Here is an 18427-nt window from a genome sequence, read left to right on the forward strand (position 1 = left end):
AATGGATAAAAACAATAGTGTGGACTTGCCTTTACACAATCCAGGGGAAAATCTAGGAAGGAGAGGGAACAGGCCAGCAGAAGGCTCACAAGAAGCTGCGCAAGGTGGTCACAGCTCACTTTCCTAGTTGCTCAACATATATTTTTATTTTTGTTTGTTTATTTATGCGGGGATGAAGGGTGATGGGAGTGGGTGCATGCACACGGCAGTGTGCACGTGGAAGTCAGAGGACAGCTTGCAGGAGCTGGTTCTCTTCTTCCACCGTGTGGGTACTGAGAATAAGACCCAGGTCCCAGCCTTGCTGGCAAGTGCCTTTACTTGCTGAGCCATCTTGCTGGCCCCCAGTTTTAAGTGTGTGTGGATTTTCAAAGCCTCTACTGAATGTGAGGTTGTTTTTTTTTCTTTTCAAAATAGTGATGGTTAGGAGTAGAAATTTTTAAACTAGATTATTAACATTTAGACTATACTGATAGTTTTAGAAACTCTAAGAAAATTGTTAAAATCTTAAAGCTAATTTAAATTAGAGGAATTATCTGACACAAAACATAACAACTCCAAAGCTCCTCCCCAAGGCCATCCACAAACAACCAAAACTGAGAAGCTTCTAAAACCCCCACTACTAAGACTGGCATGCCTCCTGTTTGGCAGTGGGCACCCTACCACCTGTATCGCTTTGCTCCGCGGCTCCTGGGTGAGTGCCACCCTAAGACAGGAACACAAAGTCTCTTCACACAGTCCTGTTGACTTAGGTACCCCTTCTTTCACCCCAAATCCAGAACATGCCTAGATCAAGAAAAGAATGAAATGTACCCACAGGGACTGGAGAGATGTCTCAGCAGTTAAGAGCACTGGCTGCTCTTCCAAATGACCCAGGTTCAATTCCCAGCACCCACATGGCAGCTTATAACTGTCTGTAATTCCCATTCCAGGGGGATCCAATATCCTCATACAGAGTATATATAGGCAAAACACAAGTGCACATTAAATAAATAAATAAATCTTTTAAAAAAAAGAAAAAGAGAAAAGAAATGTACCCACAATCACATTCCCACACACCACGCCATGACCTGAGTCTGGCAGCCCACTGCCACCCCAAACCCAAACTTAATCCTAACATGACTTGGTCTTTCCGAAGTTTCCATGTCTCCACACATACGTCCTGGAGGTGTTCATAACTCTTCTTTGAAGAACAAGGGTGTCTATTCAACCTAGGGTAGAGCTAGGTGGCTTTCTAATTTCTATGTGACCTTGACCGAATCCACACGTCTTGCCAATCTGTGGCACTGAGAGAAGCAGAGAGAAGGAAAAGCGAAAGGGAGCGATGGATAGACAGAAGAGATGGGGCAGCTGGGGCCAGCGGGAGAACAAGACACAGAGAGGGAGAACTCCAGCTTGGGACAGAGCTGACATCTGGCCTATGTGGCCCCTTGAATGAGGACATAACTGAGAAATCACCACAGGGGCTACAGCAGAGGGAGATAGAGAGGAGGCTGAGAGAGCAGGCGGGCTGTTCCAGATGGAAGGACTGAGCTATCATGGGCTCCGAACCAGGCCACCCATGATGGGAGGGCGACAAGACTGCCACAGAGACTGGAAAAAGGATGCGGTGCTTCCCAGGGTTGGAAAGAATGTTAAAGGCCACAGTGACACCTCCATCTCTGATGGTGAGTGACCCCACCATCTCCCCGCTTCCTCTTTCCTCCCTTTCACTTCTCCCTGCCAGGTAGATGGGCCGGGTCCTGAAGATGGAGCTCTGCCTAGGGAAGGGGAGGGGCTTCCCTGGGCTCATCTGCGTGCGGGCTCCTGCTAAGTCTGGGCAAGGCCTTACTCAGGGCTGCAAATTGTACCCAGCTGCAGAGTCACAAATGCAGGGAAGTGAATTCTTTGGCTCCTGAGATCCAACTTGGCTGTGAATGGAAGGCCACATCCTTGCTGCCAGACAGAACACAGGGTCCTAAAGCAGAAAGCCGGGTCAGATCCAGCCACTGGCTGCCTCAAAATATCACCGGTGCCTCTGGAGGTGTGTCTTGGTTTCCAGGGAGGGATTCTCCGTGCAAAGGTCGAGGCCAATGCTGCCAACAGAAATGCCTTAGCAGATGCTAGTAAGAGAGTCCAGTGGGGAAAGCGCTGACTGTGGAATCCGCATGACCCGAGTTCAATCCCCAGGTCCCTTGTGTGTGGAAGGAGAGAACCAACTCACAAAGTTGTTCTCTGACCTCAGCACGCTTGCTGTGCTACACACACATCCATGCACAGATATATCACACACACACACAATTTTTAAAAGAAAGAAATGCCTTAGTGCTATATACCAGCACAGAGTAAGGTGTTCTATGTCCCAGAAGTGTTTGCTTCTCCAGCAGCTCATTCAAAGCAGATTTCAAAACACAAATGCAGCCAAGAGGGCGTCAGGTGGCCACAGCATGACCAGCACACAATGGGATATGTGGCTTAGAAACCACATCTAGCCCTAGTCCTTTAGGCATGAATCCAGTGCAAATGCTGCACCCATCCCCAATCCTATCCTTTCCCCACTGAAGCAGCCGAGTGTTTAGACACAGAGAGCCACAGACTAGATTCCGATAGTGCATTTCCTAGCTTCTGACCATACTCTCTCTGTGGCAGAACTGGTCACAAGGGAAGGTCCTGGGGTGTGCTGAAGGCGTCCCTTCTTCTCAGGTCTGGCACCCTTGGATTTCTTGCCATTACCACAAAGCTCACCTCGGAGGCTACCCCCCTGGGGACCTGCTTGGGAAGCACCAGCCGCAGGTCGTCACACAGAAGGCAGTCACCGGTGGATCTCATTGCAATTCATTTTAATTACGTGTGACATAAAAAGACCACCTACAGACGAGACGATGCCGCCGTAAGAGTCCCAAGGTTGCTGTGGGGAGTACTTCATAACTGAAGTGTGTTCTCCCCAAGGAGTTGAACCACCATTTGATTTAATTTTTAATTTTTACATTTTAATCAAAAATAGATCAAATGGTGGTGGTCTCTCCAGGGAAGTATACTTCAGATAAGAAACCGGCCACGCTCCTCTTAAATATGTAAAGCTGCCATCTCCCCGCGAGTCACGAGGGTGGTGACGCCTCCGCCAGCCAGCCCCCACTGCAACTGGGCTTCCAGTTTCTGAGGAGGGACACCCTGACACCCTGGGCTGCACCTGCTGCAGCCCCTCCCCTGTCACACGGACCAATGCAGCTCAGCAGGGCAGCCTACCTGGGAAATGGCTGCTACGTGACCCAAGCAGGACGCCTTACCCTACCAGCCAGGGGGATGTCTGAATCTCCCTCTCAGGTGTGTGTGGGGGAGGTACCTTCAGCAGACACTTTGTAATATTGTATGTTGTAATAACCATCACAAGGAAAGGCATGCATGTTTTATCCAGGCGCCTGCACAGAACTGATGTCTTCAGTCCACCATATCACCTGGCTGTCACACCACGGCTCTGAGATTTACATAATCTCCTTCTAATGCTCATATGGATCCTAGGAGCTGCCACCCATACTATACATGTGCTCTTAGAGGGCAAAGCGTGCATCCTGCAGCTTCTTGGGACCTCCTGCTATCACCATGCACTAGCAGAGCTCCCATGGCACTGTGGTGAGGAGGAAGAGAATCCACGGAGGGAAGACCGTGCAAGCACTGGCTTCAGGTGACAAGTGTTAGCATGTGCCCTTTGGTTCATGTTGCCGCTAAAAATGAGGTGGTGGCACATGCCTTTAATTCCAGCATTTGAGAGGCAAAGGCAGGTAGGTCTCTGTGAGGCCAGTCTGGTCTACAGAGTGAGTTACAGGACAGCCAGGGCTGCACATAGAAATCCTGTCTCAAAAAAAAAAAGAAAGAAAGAAAAGAAAAGAAAGAAGGAAGGAAGGAAGGAAGGAAGGGAGGAAGAAAGAAAGAAAGAAAGAAAGAAAGAAAGAAAGAAAGAAAGAAAGAAAGAAAGAGGAAAAGGGAAGGAAAGGAAAGAGAAAAGTGGCCCATGCCCTCACTCTCTCTTGGCATCTGAGTGGGGCACTGGAGGGTCTATGGGGAAGGCTGAGTGCTTGATGGGAAGGCACTGGACCCTGGCATGGGGCTGAGGAAGGTAAGGTCTGCCCAGCCCTGAGACAGGCTTTCTTACATTACATGCTCAGGCCAAAGATGACGTATCCCCCACCTGTAGTCAGCACCCCAATTCAGTCCCAGGAAAAGCACATGGCACTTTGCAGAGAACATGTGCTTCCATTCTGCAGGCCAGAGCTAGCAGAGTGGCTCTGTCAAAGCTGCCCAAAGACAAATGGAGTATTCACTCTGTCAGTCCGGCTCTTGTTCTACTTGTCTCTGTCATCAGATTGTCTCGGCATTTCCTGACTCCCCCTACTGGCAGGGTAGGTAAATGGCATGGAAGCAGGTGCAGCTTCCCCCCAGATCCAGCATCCTTGGGCACTTGCCTGGACACCTACCCTCTTCCTAGGTGTGTGACGCAGCAATTTGTTACCCAGAGGCACGAGGTTCCACACCAAAAACATTAGAACTTCCTCATCTTTCATAATGGGAGCTATACACCTACACCACTCCAGGGCCTGCCCTAGCCCTTGGCAGCTGTCATTCTATACCCTGCCTCTCCAAACTCAATCTTTTTAGATTCTACATATGCCCAAGAGCTTACAGCATTCGCCTGTGAGTGGCTTCCTTTGCTTAGCATAATGTTATACAAGCTCCCCCACATTGTTGAAATGGCAGGACAAACTTCAACACAGAGGACAAATTGCAAAAGGTAGAAAGGCTAACCTTGCCAACAAGTGAAATCAAGAAAACTGGATATGCCTATGTAAATGAAGACACTGGACCATTACCATACCTTTAAAAAGAGAGACAGAAACACAGAGACAGAGAGAGAAAATCGAGATGAACTGCAGGCATAAACGAGGGACCCTAACTTCTCTCTGCACAAAAATGAAAACAGGACTCAGGACATTGCTCTTGGCAATGACACCAGAGGCATCAAGTCCCAAAGCACTGTAACATGATTAATAAAAACCCAGAGACTGATATTAGGGTTCAACCTAAAGTTCAGAAAAGCAAAACAGTCAGTCCCTGGCTCTTACCGCAGTCCAAAAGGGCCATCCTGCCTCCAGGAATCCTCAGAATGAGACTGTGTGTGAGAGCTGTCTCCTCCCGTCTTATATTCCTCCCTAGTGCTGGGATTAAAGGCGTGTACCACGACTGCCCAGTTTCTATGGCAAACTAGTGTGGCTACTGATGGTCTGTAAGGCTGACCAGTGGGTTGTTTTACTCTTTGATCTTCGGGCAAGCTTTATTTATTAAAATACAAGTGAACTATCACTACTAGCCCAGGCAAATCATACAAGTGAAATGCTCCCACCAGTAATGGAAACAAGGAGTGCAGAGGACACCCAGATGCAGAGATATAAAATTGGGCTTAAAGACTTAAACAGGACCAGCAAGATGGTTCCGAGGGTAGAAGTTCTTTTTTAAAAAAAATATTTATTTATTTATTATGTAAACAATATTCTGTCTGTGTGTATACCTGCAGGCCAGAAGAGAGCACCAGACCTCATTACAGATGGTTGTGAGCCACCATGTGGTTGCTGGGAATTGAACTCAGGACCTTTGGAAGAGCAGGCAATGCTCTTAACCTCTGAGCCATTTCTCCAGCCTCGAGGGTAGAAGTTCTTGCCGAGCAAGTCTAAGTTCAATTTCTGGAGCCCATGTAAAAGGGAAAGGAGAAAAGGCCCCCCAGAGTTGGAGTGGGAAGTCCTTCTGTATATGTGTTGCTTTTATTGGTTAATGAATAAAGAAGCTGCTTTCAGCCAATGGCTTAACAGAATATACCCAGGCTAGAAGATATATATCTAGAGGAGACTCCATGGAGCCATCAGAGGAGAAAGACGTGAGCCTCCAGCCAGAACCTTGCTGGTAGGCCATGAGACTTGTGGTAAAATATAAAAAAATAGAAATAGGTTAATTTAAGAGATAAGAGTGAACAAGAAATATGCATAAGCTATTGTCAAACAGTATTACAAATAATATAGTTTCTGTGTGATTATTTTGGGAATCAGGGCAGCTGGAAACGAACAAGCAGGCCTCAACAACAGATTGGCATGCCAACATGGGGCTGACTACATCCATGTAAAACCTGAGAGAGATCGGAAAGGAATTCTAGACACACACACACAAAAACAAAGTCTAGCTGCATTCTTTTTTTCAGCTGGCATCATGTCGCACCTCCCTTAAGAGAGGTCTTCCTGATTCAGCAGTAGCAGAAAAAACCCACCTGGTTTCAAAATGGCAGCTTCCTGGTCCATGCTATCAGCACAAACTCTGGCTCTTTCAGGAGGCTGAGCACTTGAATGGGTTTTGTGAGCAGTGTGCTATAAACTGCTTAATGGTGCGACAAAGACCTGCTGCATACCTGGAACAGGAGCGGTGTGCATGGCTGCAGAGGCTTTGCACAGACCTCTGCCATGTTGGACAGGGCAGAGCCAAAAGGCAAAGCAGCCTTGGTTGTAGCCACGCTTGCTTAACATTAAAAAAAAAACACTCCTGGTCAGAAAATAACTATAGATGTGCATGCAATAAAGAGAAATCCAGATGGAAAAGACCTCTAAATGGGTCACAGTGTCAGATAAATATATGTAGGGTTGGGAAAAAGAAGAAAAATAATATAGAGAGGTATAAAAAGAAGTAAATGTTTTTTTAAAATTAAAACAAAGTCTTTAAAGAGACAGAGTAAACTTGTAGAAAAAGTAATAGAGTATGAAAAATACGCCACATAAAGATGGAAAATACACAGAGAATCTGGATTATGTATATTATTGTGTTTTCTTTAAATTTTTTGACTGTGAATGAGCTAAGTACAGAGGCATTTCATTGTTTGGGCTACTAAGCTAAACAAGCATATATATTTTAAAGGCATTTTGACTTCAGAATTTGGGTCTAAGGATTTGTAGCTTTGAAAAAGAGGTTCTTCTTTTGTTTCCACAGAAGATGAGAACCTGTAAGTTTTTTTTCAGACTAATGTGGTTTGATGGACCAAGAGCCCCTGAAAGGTAGCTCTAAATTTACTTTAAACACCCCTAAGATTATTTTGCCCAACAAAAAAGCAGGAAGCAGTTTGGAGAGAACTAAGCACAAATTCCCTAAATATTGTTTATAAATGTTTCTTTACATTTAAAGGGGGATATGCTATAGAGATTTGCATTGGTATGGAACTTGGTTTATTGATACAAATTTAAGATCAATTTTGTTATTTGTATATTTCTGCTCTTGATTAAGGTATTGTGTTTGTGCAGCTCATTTAAAAATGTAATGTATAATTAAGAAATACAGGTTAATAGATAATCGTCTATAATAGTCAAACTTCTAGTCATGTTAGTTAGGTTTTCTAGATATACAGAGATACATTTCAGTTAGATAGGTATTCCTCAAATCTTTTAGAGACCTTCAGAGTATGGCATTTAAAATGTTTTAATAACTTAGGACTTTTCATGACAATGAGACACATCTGCTCCTGGATGCACCAATCTACTTCAAGAGGAAGATGGACATTGAAGAGGCTCCTCATGGAGTTTGTTAGCCATTTGCACAAGAAACTGCTCTTGCCTCAACTGCTTGACTGGACTAGCAGGACCCACAGAAAAATGACTGCTGAAGTTGCCTAAAGAAGGTGAGACAGTCCTTCAGGGTTCCTGCTTCATGAAAGAGTCTGCCAGACATTCGGCAGAACACAGAAGAAAGTGACTGACAAACTGCCAATATAGGTGGACTGTCTTTTAAATTTCCCGCTTCATGGAAAAGTCCACCAGATACTATGGGCCAGCAGTCTAAATATGGGTACCTGTATTACCAAAGAACTTTGGGTGACTGTCCAGGCAACGAGATGTCTCTGTCAATTCTAGAGTTTAGAAAGTTACTTACAATACACTTCCTGTTCCATGCCATGTATTGCACACATGAGCAAGCATGCATGCATGTGTACATACATACAGATTAAAAGAATTAAATATCTATTTCCCCAGATTTATTTAGATGCCATGGGCCATCAGTGATCATCATTAATTTTGGAAGATTGGAAATGACATTCCTAATCCTTAGATTAAGTTCTTTCTGTTAATTCAAATTACTTATGAAAGGATTTGCCAAGAATATTGGGAAATTCAAGAAATTCGCAGCATCATCAACTCGAGTTTTTGAAAATGATCATGCTAGAGCTGGGGAGATGGCTCAGTGTGCTAAAGGGCTGTTGAGCAAGCATGAGGACCCAGGTTCCCATCTCCAGCCTCCATGTAAAAGCTGGGAATGGCAGCACATGTCTGTAACCTAAGTGTGTGGGGAGTAAAGATCCTGGGGGTCTCGGGACAGCCAGTCTAGCTAATACAGCAAGCTCCAGGTTCAGTGACCTCCTGAGGAAGGGTACCTGAGCTTGACCCCAGAGTCACCACACGCAAGCAGGCACACACGCATACACACATGCAAGCAGGCACACATGCATACACACATGCGAGCAGGCACACACGCAGGCACACACAAGCAGGCACACACACATACACACATGCGAGCAGGCACACACGCATACATACATGCAAGCAGGCACACACGCATACACAAGTGCAAGCAGGCACACACATACACACACACGCAAGCAGGCACACACGCATGCACACACAAGCAGGCACACATGCATACACACATACAAGCAGGCACACACACATACACACATGCGAGCATGAACACAAGCATACACACATGTGAGCAGGCACACACGCATACACACATGTGAGCAGGCACACACGTACACACACATGCAAGCAGGCACAGACACATACACACATGCAAGCAGGCACAGACACATACACACATACAAGCAGGCACACACGCATACACACATACAAGCAGGCACACACGCATACACACATGTAAGCAGGCACACACGTACACACACACGCAAGCAGGCACACACACATACACACACACAAGCAGGCACACATGCATACACACATACAAGCAGGCACACACGCATACACACATACAAGCAGGCACACACGCATACACACATACAAGCAGGCACACACGTACACACACACGCAAGCAGGCACACATGCATACACACACACAAGCAGGCACAGACACATACACACATACAAGCAGGCACACACACATACACACACACACAAGCAGGCACACATGCATACACACATACAAGCAGGCACACACGCATACACACATGTAAGCAGGCACACACGTACACACACACGCAAGCAGGCACACATGCATACACATAAAGGACGTGGAAACAACGCTGTTTTAGAAGGTGAAACAGTTTGAACGGTGTTAACATGCCCCTCTCTGCTAAGGATTTAACATGCTTGAACTTTCTGGTGTGAATGGCTTTGAAATGGTTGGTTTAGACATTGTCATCAATTTATTTAAGATGTTTAAAGATTTGTGTACTTTGATATTTTTATCCTAATGCAAAAACCTAATAGTGACAGATTAAAGGGACAAAAAAAAAAGCTTATCTAATGACACACACATAAAAGCTCAGTGTTTCCTTGGGTGGAAGGAAATGCCTTTTTCCTCTTCTTGACAGGGAAACAATGAGGAAGCACTGGGAAGAGATAATCCCATTTCACGCTCTTCATGGGGTGCCTGGAAACCCAGTTTAGTGCAATCTGTGTAGGTTCTGCCTATGGGCTAATGGGTTGTGCTTAGTACCTGCAGTGCTGACAGGTGGTCTGGCAGGGAGAGCGAGCTGTGGGTGAGGACAGCTGACCTGGCCACCCCCAGCAGGCTGCATGACTCACCTCACCTCCAGGGACGTCCAGGGCTGAAGAAGGATCTGCACACCTCTCTGCCAGCCCCACACATGTCCATAGGCAGCAGGACACTCCCGAGGCTGCCCAAGACAGGGCTGGTCAAGGGAGGCCTGCTGTAAATGGAAATTTCTGCTGACCTTTAAGATGACATCGGCCTCTTTTGCCTTGGATGATAGCTGTAGCTGACATTCAGTGGTATGTGCTCCAGCATCTTTAGTGTCCCCAGCTGAGCTTGCCATAGGAGTTGCTCGAGTTTCCCTAAGCTCTTCTGTGCTGCTTTTTTGGCCACACAAGCCGTAGTCATAACCTGCCATCATGACGAAACTCACAAGGGCTAGTTAAAAAGAAAAAATCGAGGTAACTCCCAAAACATGGCTCCTCCCCCGGAGGAGATGATGGAGATGATGGCAGTGGAGGAGAGGCTGTCACCCCTCAGAAGAAAAGGCAGGAAGGCTGCCCCAGCTCCAACAAAGCTAGGTTAGAATTGTCACACAAGCAAAAGCATCGGAAGCAAACCTTGTTTAGAAAAGGGAAGCAGTCACTCCAGCCAAGGTGGCTAAGAACCACAGGAGTGCCAAAGAGGACGACAGTGATGGGGGTAAGGACGGTGACGATGACAGCAATGAGACGATGGATGGTGACAAAGAGGATTCGTCTGAGCGGCCAGTTGTGAGAGCAGTGAAACCAGGGAAAGCGGCAGAGGATGGAGGATGCGGGTGAGGATGATGAAGAGAATGATGAGGAGACAGGTGATTCTGAAGACGATGCTATAGCGATCACGCTGGCCAAAGGGAGAGAGTTCCCGTGAAAGCCAAGAGTGTGACCAGAAGGAGGATGAAGATGATGATGATGAAGAGGAGGAGGAAGACAGGAGCCTGTGAAGGCAGCAACTGGAAAACAGAAAAGAAAAGGAAATGACAAAAAAAAAAGCTCCTGAAGTCAAGAAGCAGAAAGTGGGAGGCTGGGAACCACACCTTTCAACTTGTTCGCTGAAACCTTAATCCCAGCAAACCTGCAGCTGAATGGAAAGTTGCCACCAGTGGACTTTTTGCTAAAAAGCTGACCTTGCTGTTGTGGACGCCAGAACTGGTACAAATAGGAAATGAGAAAAAGCCTTGGTGCTCACTGGTTTAAAAAAAAAATGTTTGGCAATAAAATTAAACTAGAAAAACAAAAAGAGACACTAAGAAAGCTCGAGCTGCACAAAATCGAGATTTTAGTCAAAAACCCATCTTTCAGTATCACTGAGGATGAAGTGTTGGAAGACGCCATGGAGATCAGATTGGTCAGCAAGGGTGGGACAAGTAAAGGGATCACTCCCAAGTTCAACGCAGAAGCTGATGCCGAGAGAACCTGAATCAAAGCAGCGGGCAGAGGCTGATGGGTGATCTCTTTCACTCTCCGACCCTGGAGAGAGGACAAATGCAAGAGAGAGCTGGGAAGAAAAGCACTTGTAGTGAAACAAAGCTTTGGATTTAACTTTCCTACAGCACGGCAGAAGAACCACTCTAGGAAGTATTTGAGAAAGCAACTTTTATCAGTGTGCCCCAGAATCCAAATGGCATATCTAAAGGGCATGCATTTATAGAATTTGCTTCGTTTGAAGATGCTAAAGCTTTAAACTCCTGAAGAAAATGGAGACTGAGGACAGAACGATCAGGCTGGAATCACAAGGATCCAAAGTCAGCCATCCAAAACTCTGTGAAAGGTCTGTTGGAGGAAAGCACTGGAGAGATCTTAAGAGAATCGTTTGAATCTTACAAGAATAGCCACCGGTCAGGAGACTGGGTCTCCCAAAGGGTTTGGTTTTATAGACTTCAACAGTGAAGAAGATACAAAAGTTGCCAAGGAAGCCATAGGAGATGGTGAAATTGATGGAAACAAAGTTACCTTGCAGTGGGCCAAGCCTACAGGTAAAGGTGGGGTTAGTGGGAGAAAGGGGTGGATTTGGTGGCAGAGGCCAGGGAGGCTTTGGAGGTAGAAAAGGCTTCTGAGTTGCCAGAGGAGGACCAGAGATGTCAAGCCACAAGCACAGAGAACAAAGTTGAAACATTTCTTCCATTCCCGCCTTTCCCTCTTCATTTGAAAGATGTCCTGAGGACATTGCAAGACAGTAAGTACACAGACAGCCATGTCATCTAACTTGGAGTCTATGTCAATAACATCTCAAGAGAGACACCGTGCTGATTTTGACTGGATATTCATATAAACTTGTTTGTTTTTATGTTTTTTGAAACAGGGATTTTCTGTGTAGCCCTGGCTGTCCTGGGTGTCTTACTTGTTCTATATACAGACCAGGCTGGCCTCAAACTAAGAGATTCACCTTCCTCTGTCATCCAAGTGCTAGAATTAAAGGCATGCACCACCACCACATGGCTGAGTCATTTAAATTTTTAAAGAAAAGAGATAGAGGGCTGGAGAGATGGCTTAGAGGTTAAGAGCACTGACTGCTCTTCCAGAAGTCCTGAGTTCAATTCCCAGCAACCACATGGTGGCTCACAACCATCTATAATGAGATCTGGTGCCCTCTTCTGGAATGCAAGCATACATGAAAGGAATGTTGTATACATAATAAATAAATAAATCTAAAAAAAAGTGCAGCCTTAGTATAAGAAGTAATTGTAAAAAAAAAGGAGATAGAGCTAACCACTATACATTTTGAATGTATAGTTTCATCCCATGTATAAAATTATCTTCTTCCTATACACACACACAATCTGATAATATGAAGAACACTTAACGGGTAGTATTTTGTTAGAACCAAAAAGAGCTGCCTCAGACCACTGACAGCAATCGCCCATGGGTGGGCTTGTTATCCCATTCTACAATGAACAAGTACTGTTTTCATGACCATACAAAGACCATTTAAAACAAGATGTTACCCAGATGCTCCCTGTCCTTACACCTTCCCAGCTCTGTGGTGTACAGGGGAGATGCTGGGTTTAAGAATCAGCAGTCATAGTCATGAAAAGGGAGGACAACAGAGCTGAGCAAGGGGGCTCAAGGTGGGAACTCCTCTGTAAGTGGCAAGGTTAGCCGGAAGATCCATAGCCAAGTTACACTACTCTCCCGAGTAGTCACAGACACAGGCAGAGTCCTCCTGAAACAAGAAGCTGTCAATGGGGAAAGCGTCAAGACAGACCTCAGAACACCCCCCCCCCGTGCTTAAAGGCAAGATGCCCAGAAAGCACGCGTGCCGCCCAGTTCCATCACACGGTGTTCGTGCTCCGAACAGTCTGAGAATTCCAGGCAGCAGAGATAAAACCTCTGGTTCCACAAGCTGGCCAGCTTTACCTCACCTCCAGCTCTCTTCCCTTTGTAAGCTTCTCTGGCCTTGGCTTTTTCAGCAGAGAAGGCCTGCTCTGGACGTGGACCGGCTGTGCGGCAGGGGCAAGGGCTGTCACAAAAGACTGACTCCTCAGGCCCTCTCAGTGCGTTCTCTTCAACGCTGATGGAAAATCCCGTGTGCCACCACCACAACACAGATGCGGAGAAAGAGGCTCGAAGAATTTCGTAGGCTGGAGAGATGTCTCTGTGGGGAAAGGTGCTTTCTGCCAAGCCTGACCTGAGTTTGATCTCCAGGTCCCACATGAGAGGAGAAAACTGGCTCCTCCACCGACTTCCACAAATACTCCAGACACACACGACACACACACATACACACATACCACACACATCACACCATATACCACACACACACACCCCAATACAAACCACACATCACACCATACTACATACCACACACAAATGCACATACCACACACATATCACATACCACCACACGTACATACACCACACACATGACACACATCACACCATACACCACAATACACACATACCACACACACAGACACACCACACCACACACACCACATACCACATATACTACACACACCACACTACACACCACACACACATGCATATACCATACACACACCAACACACACACCACATACCACCACATACACATTACACACCACACATACACATGCATGCATATACCACACACATACACCACACTACACACACACATCACACACCACTGCACACACTACACACTACACATACACACCACCACGCATATACACCACACACATGCATACCACACATACACACCATATACCACCACACATACACACACCACACCACACCACACTCCACGCATACACATGCATATACACATGCACATACCACAAGCATACACACTACACATCACACACCACCACACGCACCACACACATACACACCACACACTATCACACACACATACACACATACCAGATACACTAAATGTAATTTTAAAAAAATGAAGGTGGTTCTTTAAGGTCACTCATGACATTTTCAGTAGGCAAAAGACAGAATCGGAGTCCTCTGGACTCTAACATGGAGTAGGGATGTTTCTCATGGGGTGGAAGATGTCAGAGGGTCTGCTGGGCTCACGGAAATGCTTGGGTAAACTGTGTGCTTCTCGAGCACCAGAACGCCTGGCACAAAGACACAGACATCCCTTTCCAGGAGTTAGAGTTAGGGTTAGGGTTCACAGGTGCAAGGAAAGTGGGAACTTAGGAGTTTTGCATTTGTTCATAAAAATTAACATTTTTTTGAGGAAACTAAAGCTCTTCAAAAACAAGACAAACTATGACAAAACCCCGACGTTTTAAGGCCACACACCACAACCTGTCTCTCACAGTCTTGGCTGTCATCTCCAAGCCCAACCATGAGCAGTCTGGCGTCTCCCCAGAGCTAAAGGTCATGTCCTGCCATGCCGGAGCATCTCCCTCACAAACAGCCCCACACTAGTTCCAGGAGCTTGGCTTCCGCTGTTCCCATTCTGCAGTGTGGGCCTCACATGACCACACGCCAGGGTTAGCACGGACTGGGCTCTTCCATGTGTTCCTGGCAGGGAGCACAAGCCCTGTAAAGAACATAATGGACACATGGCAGAAGGGCTGGGGCGCCTCCAGCTTCCAGTCATTTCTTTAGGACTTAGCAAACAGGACAGCTCACGAAACATCCTGATCCAGGGAAAACAAGGCTAGTGTCCAGAGTTACAAAACACACTGAAACCCAACAGCTGTTCACAATTCCATTTTAATATCAATGGGGTTCTGTCCCTCATAACTAAAGTTGGAGAATTACATGGCTTGATGGGATATTAACAATTAGCAAAATTCACTTCAAGATTATAGAGCATTTTAAAATATAAAAATAAGTTTTTTAATTAAAAAGAGTATGTGAACAGCCCCGGTTATGTCCAGAACAGCCCCAAAGTCCAAAGGCAGTGAGATCTCCAGCTGTGCCTTATGATTACATGAGTTACAAGGCTCCAAAACCCCTGGGCATCTTGATATGGAATTGGTTGACTTCTAGATGATTTCCTCTTCAGAAGAACACGTTAGAAAAGAGGCTGCAATGAGTCACCACACTCTGGATGTTCCTGGCCTTCTGCAGAGGGAGTGGGATTGCCTGAGAGGCAAACAACCCCTGTAGGAAGCCCTGGTTGTCATCTGAACAGGCGGGCACCCAGGTCAGCTGGAAGGGATCTGCACTGGCCATCAGGTGGGCACCCAGGTCAGCTGGAAGGGATCTGCACTGGCCGTTAGGTGGACACCCAGATCAGCTGGAAGGAATCTGCACTGGCCGTCAGGTGGACACCCAGGTCAGCTGGAAGGGATCTGCACTGGCCATCAGGTGGACACCCAGGTCAGCTGGAAGGGATCTGCACTGGCTGTCAGGTGGACACCCAGGTCAGCTGGAAGGGATCTGTACTGGCCATCAGGTGGACACCCAGGTCAGCTGGAAGGGATCTGCACTGGCCGTCAGGTGGACACCCAGGTCAGCTGGAAGGGATCTGCACTGGCTGTCGCATGGGGGTTCAAACCCAACTGGAATCTTTCTTCTTCCCGTTTGCATCTTCTAATGGTTCACGGTATGGTTAAAATGGCCCTGCAATGGTGAGAGAAGATACTGTGAGTATCGATTCACCCTGAACTCATTAACAGGCTTCAGCTACATAGTCACCAACACAGAGGACACCATTTATAATAACTGGGCTAAGATGGGTGGGATGGGACACGCCTGCCAGCACATGTAAAGCTATGACAGGCACACTGCCAGCGTAGGCCACATAATAACTCCCAGGCCAGTCTGGGTTTCAGAGTGAGACCCTGTCTCAAAAATAAGATAATAATAATTGCTATATCAATAGGAGAGGGGGAGAGAGGGAGAGAGAGACATACACACTAGGCTAGCTCTTGCGTGCTACCTCTCAAGCACTGGGAATGCAGGGTGGGACACCGGTCCTGGCTTGTTCTTGTCATGACTTCTAAGGCACAACTTACAGATGTATTAACATGTACTGCACTGTAATTAAGGTAAGATATTTCTAAAGCTGCCTAGTCATATAGAATATTCTTAACAAATGTTACATTCTTTATTACTTGGAGAAAAAGGATGAAATATCATTCAGTTACCCATAAAATAAAATTTTAAAATGCACTGTCAAAATACTGAATCGGGATTCAAAGCCATAGGAGTGTGGCTTGATCCTCATGTGGACATCTGGAAGTAGCCCAGGATCACAATGGTCCCTAGCAGGGCCCCTCACACACCCTCCTGGAGCAGGCCTCTTTCCATATCCCCACAAAAGCAGATGGGAGAATGAAATGGTTGAGGATGACAGTGGGCAGGTGCCATACTGCTGTGCAGCAAGAGTTCCCATCAGCATCCAAGAGTCTCTGTCACACTTGGCTATGGGCACTGACACACAGTAGTGTGCTTTCTGGCCACAGGCTAAGGAGGGGTGGGCATCCCTGCCTGTAAGGTCCACACCAAGACACTAATGGGTTCCCCGAGGGGCTGAGGTCCCAGAATGTTGGGTGGTCAGGAAATGAGGGGATGATAATCCAGTCAAGGCTTCCCTCCATCCTCCAGAAAGCAAGTGCTGCCAACGGGAAAGACTCAGACATTGCTTGGAGAAGACTGGGAGGTGGCCATGGACCCATTTTATACCAATGGTTCATGGCTCACCCGGGCCACGAGAAGAAAGTCAGGGCTGCACATGTGTCTACCTTAGGATGCAGAAGACATCCCAGGCAGTGAGAACAATGTTGAGGTCAGAATGTTCTAGAACCAGAAGCAGGAGTCTAGTGTGCATGTGGCACACAGGCAAGACTGGATGATCTGTCTAGAAGGTCGAGTTCATTGAGGACACTATAAATCATGATGGGGAAAGGTAGAGAGTTCAATCAAGAACACACAAAAGCATGTGTGAGGACATGTGAAAACATATGAGAACGTGACATAAAGAATATATACAAACATATAACATGCAATATTATAGATGATCATATAAACAAAGACAAAAAACAAGGTCATTGAAGAATATAAGAACATACATCATCATAGAAGATAATCATAAGCATAAACAATAACATACAATATCATAGAAAAAATCTAAAGAACATCATAGAATATACAGGATCATAAAAAACAAACAATAGCAGCAGAGAATATATAAGATCATAGAACATCATATATGATCATAAAAGAACATATAAGAACACACAAGAGCATCATATAAGCACATACAAGATCATAGATGAGTATATAAAGACATACACAAACATGAAATCATATAACATGGAAGAATGTCATATTAAAAGACATATAAGATCAAAGGAGAACATCTAAGATTATACAAACACATACAAGACCATAAAAGAATATCCTATAAGAACATCCAGGATCATAGACGATCATATGAGAATAAACAAGATTATAGAACATACAGGCCGTGTTCCCACAGTCCTGTACACACTGAAGACAGGCTGCAGGCAGAATCCATAGACTCAGGGACCAAGACAGGTCATCAATGTGAGCACAGTGACCTGCAGTCTTCGGAACTGTTCGTTCAGACTTCCCTCACGCCATCCCTAATCCCCACTTAGGAACTCACTCCTGATTTCTTTTTCCCTCTTTTAAATATTGTTGTTTATTGAAACAGGGTTTCATATAAATTATTCTGGCCTCCAACTCCACATGTAGCCAAGGCTGTCCTTGAACTCCTGGGCCTTCTGCCTCTAAACTCCAAGTGCTACAATTACAGGTAAGTGTCTCCGTGTCCAGTTTTGCCTCCTGAGTTTCCACATTTGTCCCAGCTGGTCAGTGTCTTTCAGGTCACATGGCCTGATCTGCACAGGGACAGTCTAGGGTGGGGATGGGCTGAAGCCCTGAGATTCCGAGACCTCACAAATAACATACACATAACACCAGGGGCATGTCTGATAGGGATGCTCTGCTCCCTGGGTCCTAGCTTTGGTGAAGTCAAGGGCTTTAAGCAGGGTTTGCTGTGTCTTGGCAGTGCGTCTTACCACAAAGAAACAGGAAGCCTGCTGCTGTGGACTGTTACTTTAACTACATAAGGATGCGTTCTATTTCTTATGCTGCATTTGTTAAACTAGGTAAAGATGTGTTGCTTTGCCTGCCTAAGGCCAGTGACTGGGCTAATGAAAACCTGAATGGCCAAAAGGCAGTAGAGAGAAAGGCAGGGATGACAGGCAAAAAGAGTAAAGAGGAGGAGGAATCCAGGTTCAAGAGAGGAG

At 46.0% G+C, this 18427-nt stretch overlaps 1 protein-coding gene and 1 pseudogene across 1 annotated transcript in view; one reads left to right on the forward strand and one right to left on the reverse strand.

Moving 5' to 3' along the window:
- LOC142851349 (nucleolin-like) overlaps positions 1 to 13341 on the forward strand; it is a 44099-nt pseudogene extending 30758 nt beyond the window's left edge.
- Positions 13342 to 14899: 1558 nt separating this feature from the next.
- Positions 14900 to 18427, reverse strand: part of C5H10orf143 (chromosome 5 C10orf143 homolog) — a 37560-nt gene continuing 34032 nt past the window's right edge. The window contains exon 4 of the mRNA XM_075972606.1: positions 14900 to 15770. Within this exon, the coding sequence (XP_075828721.1) occupies positions 15741 to 15770 (30 nt within the window). The 3' untranslated portion in view covers positions 14900 to 15740. The remainder of the gene's footprint in view (positions 15771 to 18427) is intronic.

Source organism: Microtus pennsylvanicus, chromosome 5 (assembly GCF_037038515.1).
Source record: "Microtus pennsylvanicus isolate mMicPen1 chromosome 5, mMicPen1.hap1, whole genome shotgun sequence".
NCBI classification, from domain to species: domain Eukaryota; kingdom Metazoa; phylum Chordata; class Mammalia; order Rodentia; family Cricetidae; genus Microtus; species Microtus pennsylvanicus.